Source organism: Pholis gunnellus, assembly GCF_910591455.1.
Source record: "Pholis gunnellus genome assembly, chromosome: 21".
Classification (NCBI taxonomy): Eukaryota; Metazoa; Chordata; class Actinopteri; order Perciformes; family Pholidae; genus Pholis; species Pholis gunnellus.
Genome location: NC_136548.1, coordinates 19,457,611 through 19,465,002, shown reverse-complemented (window position 1 = coordinate 19,465,002; position 7,392 = coordinate 19,457,611). Strand labels below are relative to the sequence as shown.

The 7,392-nt window shown below is 43.8% G+C and overlaps 1 protein-coding gene across 1 annotated transcript; it reads right to left on the bottom strand.

Annotated features, from left to right (window-relative positions):
* Window positions 1-4,173: 4,173 nt before the first annotated feature.
* LOC306712993 (D(5)-like dopamine receptor) lies at window positions 4,174-5,514 on the bottom strand (the record flags this gene model as incomplete). The annotated part of the gene is made up of 1 exon (XM_079182495.1): window positions 4,174-5,514. The coding sequence occupies exon 1, from the start codon at window positions 5,293-5,295 to the stop codon at window positions 4,174-4,176; it is 1,122 nt and encodes a 373-aa protein (XP_079038621.1). The 5' UTR covers window positions 5,296-5,514.
* Between the last annotated feature and the right edge of the window lie 1,878 nt (window positions 5,515-7,392).

Below are 7,392 nucleotides of genomic sequence, written 5' to 3'. Positions count from 1 at the left end.
GTTATATTTTTAGTCTGAATCTCTAAAGTAGCTTCAAATGAAATGTAGTGGAGGATAACACTGAAGTAAAGTAAAGATCTGATCTTTGGTCCTTTAAATATGAGAGTAATATTTAAATATGAGAGTAATATTTAAATAAGAGAGTAATATTTAAATAGAAAAGTGAAGCGAGTTATTGATTGATCACTGAGAAGCCGGCGTTGTGTGAAGGCAGTCGCACCGAGCTGAAGAGACTTCAGAGAGCGACAGAAAAGAGGCTCCGACACAAACCCAGCCTTCTTCTCCTGCAGATGAAAGTGGAGAGAGTGTGTGTGTGTGTGTGTGTGAGAGTGTGTGTGTGTGTGTGTGTGTGATTTGCTACCTGACCTTTGACTTCGCAGCCACGCTCCTGCAGCCAGGCTTCCACGAGTGGAACAAAAGCTTCAAACAGACGAGAGGAGACACTTAACTGCTGCACTGGATTCACAGAGAACGTGTGTTTGTGTTCTGCAGGACGAGAGTCATGTGATCTAAATATTACCGGCTGCTACAAAAAACCTCTGATGGTTCAAGAACTAAAGTCTGCAACAGCTGAAGCTTTTGTCCTCGTTGTAAATTGCTCCTCATCACTAGATGGCGCCGGATCCCACACACTGCACCTTTAAGGACAAAGTACTTCTACACTGTGGTACTTTTAGTAAAACACGTGAGTTCATCTTCCACAACTTCCAAAGACCCAAATCCCTCGATGCGTCTTCTGCTACGACTCATAACGACGGACCGACCAATCAGAACGTGACGTGAAATGAGACAGAATACACTAGCGAGCTAGCACAAGGCTACCGCTAACAGCTTGTTTTAAGAGATCTTGTTACTCCTGTGTTAGCTTCTCTGTACGGGCTCCCTGCTAAACCCAGAATAGAATCTAGAATCCTTCTCTTCACCTACAAAGCCCTGACTGGTTGAACACCGTCATGTGTTAAGGGTCTCATAGTAATCTATTACCCCACCAGAATGAAGGATTACTAGAGTCTCCAAACATACTTCTCATCTAACTCGTCAAAGAAAGTGAATCAACATATTTCAGGAACTTTTCCTTTTAAAGTACATTGTCTTCTTGAATCTGAGGAGACTTTTAAAGTCCTCTTTAGACTTGACCTGACTCAGTTCAGTGTATTTTGATCTGTATTTGATGTATTTCTCTGGTATTGCCTCTTTATTTCTACATATCTTGCTCTTGTCGGGTCTATAAATGTGTGCCCTGCATCTCTTTTCACTCCATTACATTTATCTGACAGCTTCAAGTCACTTTCCAGGCTCTAAGGCGTGAAGCCTCTCTTCTGGAAACCGGCTGCAGGGACTCAGGTGTTCTCAATGACTCTAATCAGAGCAGAGCGCATGTGGAGCGTCAGTATAAAAGACCAGAGGAGCCTCGTTGAGTTCACAGCACAGAGCTTCAGTCTGCGAACCGCCACCAGCTGCTGAGGACCAGTCGCTGCTTCAAGTCAAACATGGTGTCTGGACCGTCTCTGAGGTGAGCTGAAGGGGTTAATACGACAAAGACCACGATCCTTCTAGTTCAAGTTAACTGTTCAGAGGATGAGCTGCTGTGTTCTGTGTCTCTCAGGGTCTCTTGGATCTGTCTGCTGCTGGTTAGCGGTGGAGGTGAGGTTCATGTGTTTTTAACTTTCTGAGAACAGACTTGAATCAGATATCAAATCAATGATGACGGATCTTAAAGTAGAATAACAAGAGAATTTGTGTTTTGATTGAAAAGGCTTTCAGGTTAAAATGCAAAGTTAAACCACTAATTATCCCAAATAATCAGAACTTGGACCGTGTGTTGGCTGCAGACTTTTCTTCACGACTCATTGTGTCCCTCCAGACTCCAGATATCGCTACACGTCTACTAAGGGCTTCAGTGGTGGAGCTCGTCCTCTTCTGTTCGACTCTCCCCTTGGAAACCAGTCCCCGTCCGGTCCGGGAACTCCCATCGTGGTCTCAAACTGGTCACCAGGTTATGAGCTGAACCGGTTCATTGTTGGTCGCGGCTTCAATGCTCCTGAGGCTCCTTCCCAGGGTGCCGGGTCCTCCTCCTCACTCATCCAGTCCAGGAATGGCTACCGGCGAGCAGCAGTAGTCTCTTCCCACACTAGGTACTCCTCGTTCTACCCTAAACCTCCACCGAGACAGACTCCAGGAGGGACGGTCTAATGAGGTAAAAACAGCAGATGAAGTTTAATCCGTTCATTGATGTTCATGACTAACCTTTGACCTCTTCCCGGTTTTTCAGGTGAACTTTGTTACGTGATCTTCAGCCTTCCTGGAACTAATGAATAAAAGAATCTGACAATGAGAACCTATTGTGATGTTTCATTTACCAAACGGTTCCTGTGACCTGAACCGATTTATGCACAGGCTTAAAATGTACTATATTTAAACTAGACTGTGTATAAGAAGTGGACGTAGTCTTCATGACGTCTCTTGTGTGTTTGACATTTTGAAGCCTCAATTTCAGCGATTTGGCCGTCGCCATCTTGGTTTTTTTCTCAACCAGTAAACAGGAAGTGATCCTATCTGGACTGAGGAGGAGTGACTTAGAGACCTGTCAATCACTGTGTAGCCCCGCCCCTAAAGCATCCCCTGCTTTATGGTCTGTTTGACTCTAAATGGACCATCATTTACTAAATGAACATCATGCTGTATTGAAGACTTGAAACTAGAGATTGAGACCATAAACTCATGTTTACAATGTTTACTGAGGTAATAAATCAAGAGAGAAGTAGAGTCATTTTCTCATAGACTTCTATACAACCAGAGGAGTCGCCCCCTGGTGGTCATTAGAGAGAATGCAGCTTTGACCTCACGCTTCAGAGCTGAAGGTTGTCTCCTGGTTTAAAGGTGTATTAGGTAGCTTTGTCTAAACTAAATGTTCCAAGTTGGCAAGCAGAAAAGACAGAAGCCTCACATTTCTAGTTGAGGATTATTTTTCTATTACACTTTTTTTATGAAAATGTTGCATATTCCATCATAGCAGAACTGATCAGTATTTGAGTCTGAAAGTGTAAACAGGAGCCGCTCCTTCACAATTCATTCTGAATGCACACAAACAAGACTGTCTCTTCAGCTTCATGTTTTATTTTATGTCTCTGAACGAGCTCTCAACAGAAATTACCTTTAGGGCCAATTAAACACAAACTAATTAATCTTTAAAATATCAAAGGCAGCTTCAGTGAGTCCATCACTCAATCAACTGGACTTCAGTCTGTTTTTACAGCGACCAATTAAAACATGAACATAAAGTCAGCATGTCGGATACATTTGGTTTAATGGTTGAAACTTGAGTCTTAATAGAACGACTTGTCTTGTGGCTTTCATGACTTATGACTGAATGTTTGATGTGATGTCACAAAGTTCCACTGAACATCAATTTATCACATTAAAATACTGCAAACCCCTTTTTTAAAAATGTGTTGTATATTTGTGACCAACAACATGTTGGTCCGTCCCTCATTACTGTCTGACTTCCTGTCTGTGGTCTATTGGTTCCTACTGTTTCTTCAGAGACTCACTTTTTGGGTTAGAGATTTTTGTTTGGGACTATTTTCAGCGGCGGATGAATCTATATTTGGTGTTCTAGTATTTGTGAGTTTGAGTCAAACTAAACTGTCAATCAGAGTTTAACTTTTAATCAGTTTTTATAAGAAAAGAGTCGATGCTTTAAAAACATTGGAGTCATTTAAAGCTCTTCAACAGTCAGAAATACACGACAGGAATACAATATTATTATTATTAATATAATAGAAACTAAACTCAGACAAAAACATTTCCAACATAAAGTTATAAAATGCATCATGACATGAAAAGTAAAGGAACGATCAACCAAAGATCTCTGGGTCTCAAGCTGGAGGTCGAGACCCCAAAAGAGGCCCCAACGTGAATCTGAAGGGTCAGAAGAAGAAGGAAAGGAATTCAATAATGATAATAAAAAAATAAAAATACAAGTTTTCATAAAATGTTGAGTTTTTCTGCGTTTTCTCATCCAGTCTGTTGAGCTGCTCATCACAATAACAACGTGATGGAGATCAGGGAGGGTCACCCTGCATGGCGTCTGACGTTGAGGGAGAACCCGGATGAAGGAAAACTGAACCCGTAATATTGAGTGTTTATTGTTCCAGGGCCTCGTGGGGGGGCTCACAGGTCCTGGATTTGACCCGGAATAACATAGCAGTCGGTGGGTCCGGAGGAGCTGAAGGGCAGCATGTCTAAAGAAATCTCCGCCTCGCACTCGTACTGCAGGATGGCGGGCAGCAGTAAGTTGCTGTGGTGGCGGGAATCCTCTGAAGTAACGGAGACCTTGTCGAAGTCCTGATCCTCGTCTCCGTCCGTGTGCGGCGGAGGAGGCGGCTGCGCGAGTCTCTGCGGCCCGGGGCCCGGCGCGGCGCAGGCCTCCTTCTGCATGGTGGTGTCGTGGTGATAGGACACCAGCTCGTTGCTGAAGTCCACCGCCTCCACCGCGGAGCTGGAGCAGTACTTGTTACAGCCCAGGATGGTGGAGAAGGCCTTCCTGAAGTCCGCGTTGAAGGCGTAGATCACCGGGTTCAGGGACGAGTTGGCCCAGCCGAACCACACGAAGATGCTGAAGGTGGTGTCGCTGACGCACGGCGGCTCTCCCTCCGAGTCCAGGTCGCAGAACGGAACCACGCAGTTCAGTACGAAGAACGGCAGCCAGCAGAAGACGAACACCCCCATGATGATGGACAGGGTCTTCAGGACTTTCGTCTCTCTCTTGAAAGACGTCTTCAGCGAGCTCTCGTCCTGCGTGGACGCGCGGTGGTGGCGGTGGCTTTGCGCGCGGGGCCCCGCAGCCCTCTCCAAAGACGAGATCCGTCTGATTTGGATTTGCGCGATGCGGAAGATGCGCGTGTACGTCCCCACCATGATCACCACGGGGATGTAGAAGCTTATGAGCGACGAGGAGATGGCGTAGGTCCGGTTCAGGCTGGCGTTGCAGTCCTCCGGGTCGTCCGCCGTCGAGTTGTCCGCGCGCGCCCGGTGCCAGTTGAGCTGCACGGGGATGAAGGAGATGAGGATGGAGAGGGTCCACGCGACCCCGATCATCAGGAAGGCGAACCTGCGCGTCATCTTGCGCTCGTACCTGAAGGGGCTGGAGATGGCCCAGTAGCGGTCCATGCTGATGATGCACAGGTTGAGGATGGACGCCGTGGAGCACATGATGTCGAAGGCGACCCACGTGTCGCAGAAGCGGCCGAAGAGCCAGATGCCGGCGACCTCGGACACCGCCCTCCAGGGCATCACCAGCACGGCCACGAACAGGTCGGACACCGCCAGCGAGATCACGAACGAGTTGGTGACTTTGGAGCGCAGGTGGCGGAACTTGATGACCGCGGCGCACACCAGCGTGTTCCCCAGCAGGGTGGAGACGATCAGCGCGCACAGGACGCAGCCGGTCAGCGCGCGGAGGCTGAGACCACCACGCGGACCCTGGCTGTCCGCCCCCGCTGTGACCACCTGGTGCTGGTCCAGGTGGACCTGGTCCTGGTCCTCGTTAGAAAAACTCTCCATGGGTATTCAGACTCAACTTCTTCGCCTTCCTGTTTCCACCATCACCTGCAGCGCGTGTCCGCTCCACGCTCTCTGTCTCCATCAGGAGGAGGAGATCCTCGTGAGGGTCCGCGACACGGAGGCGGCAGAGAGAGACCCCCAACGTAGTCAGACCTCCCGTTACTCCCGACACACCGTCACCGGATCGCATCGCTCCCTGGAGACAAATGTCCCCAACTTTAAATTAGAGATAAAACGATGAGAATAATTCATGAAGTCATTCCTCAACATAACGAGTCAGTCTGCTGAGTCTGAGCGGGAATAATGCAGCAAACACAGGAGGGAAATAAAGAAATATTAAATATATAGACTTTAACAACTGATTTCATATTTAAGCTAACTGATCTGAGTTTGGGGACGTTTTCTCAGTAGAAGACACATTTGAATGATTTGTAGAATATTATGGTTTATTGTGAAAGAAGCTCCAGAGCAGCATGGAGGATGTGACTCCGCCCTCTAGTGGACAAACACTCACATCACTCTTCATCTTATTCATTCAGCAGAAAACATCACGTGTCTCTTCTTCACCTCACATGAGACACATTCACTGATGAAGATCAGTCACATTTTAATATGTAAAGATGATTCACAGACACTGATCTCTGAACAAGGATCACGTTTTTACTTGTATGATATTTACATCCTAAATAATAACTGATTATAGTTTTATAACAATGAAAAGTAACTGTTTCACGTTGATCAGTCAACTTGTGTTTTTTCAACAATGTGAAATAAATTCACTCATAATCGACACAAATGTGATATTTGTGGTTTGTGATATAGATAATAAATCAAATGTGAAAACAATTTCAAACATCAAAGTCATAAAACATGAGGAAGAATTATTTCTAAAAACATGAACATGTTACTCATATTTACAGTGTTTCTGTCTGAATGATGAAATCATAATTCAATATTTGATGAGAGACACTTTATGGAAACATTCAGCCGGACTATTGTTTTTCTTTATTTAGAATCAAACATTCATAAATATGATTCATTTCATTTTTAATGTTTTTTTTTGTAAAAAAGTATAAATTTAGATTTTCCAATTAGCACAAAGTTAATAATTAATCCAGTCAGAATGAAACCTTGTTGATCCTTTTACTGCCATCTTTCATAAATGATGAAATGAATTATGTTTATATATTATTATTTATTATTACTGTGTGTATATTTAAAGTGAAGCTGTTTGAATTGAATAATGATGAAACATCTTTAACATCAGATTGTTGTTCCAAAAGCAAACAGAAGACGAGCAGCGAGTCATCAATAACTCATCTTCATCAACATGAAACTGGATCAATTCATGAGATTATTATGTTTTATCTTCAGATCAAAAGATGAATAAATGATCTTAATAAGAAAATAAAGAAATAAACTCATTAAATGAAGCTCAGCGATGATGTAACTAGTACATCAAGTACTCTACTTGAGTACACAGTTGAAGTACTTGTACCTTAATACTTTCTACTACTACTTCACTGTATTTATCTGACAGTGTGGTACTAGTACCTTTACTGAGTATTGTTACACACTAGTTCTTTTACTCAGTGTGGTATGGTTACTGCTACAGAGTATGTTTATGATGCAATATCAGTACTTTTACTGTGGCAGAATAGTTTTACTGTGTTATTAGTACTTTCACTATTACTGAGTATTTTTACAATTCAGTATTAGTATTTGTACTATAACCGTGTAGTTTTTTACTGTGATATTAGTACTTTTACTATAACTGAGTACTTTTACATGATGTTTTTAGTACTTTTACTTTACCTGTATATTATT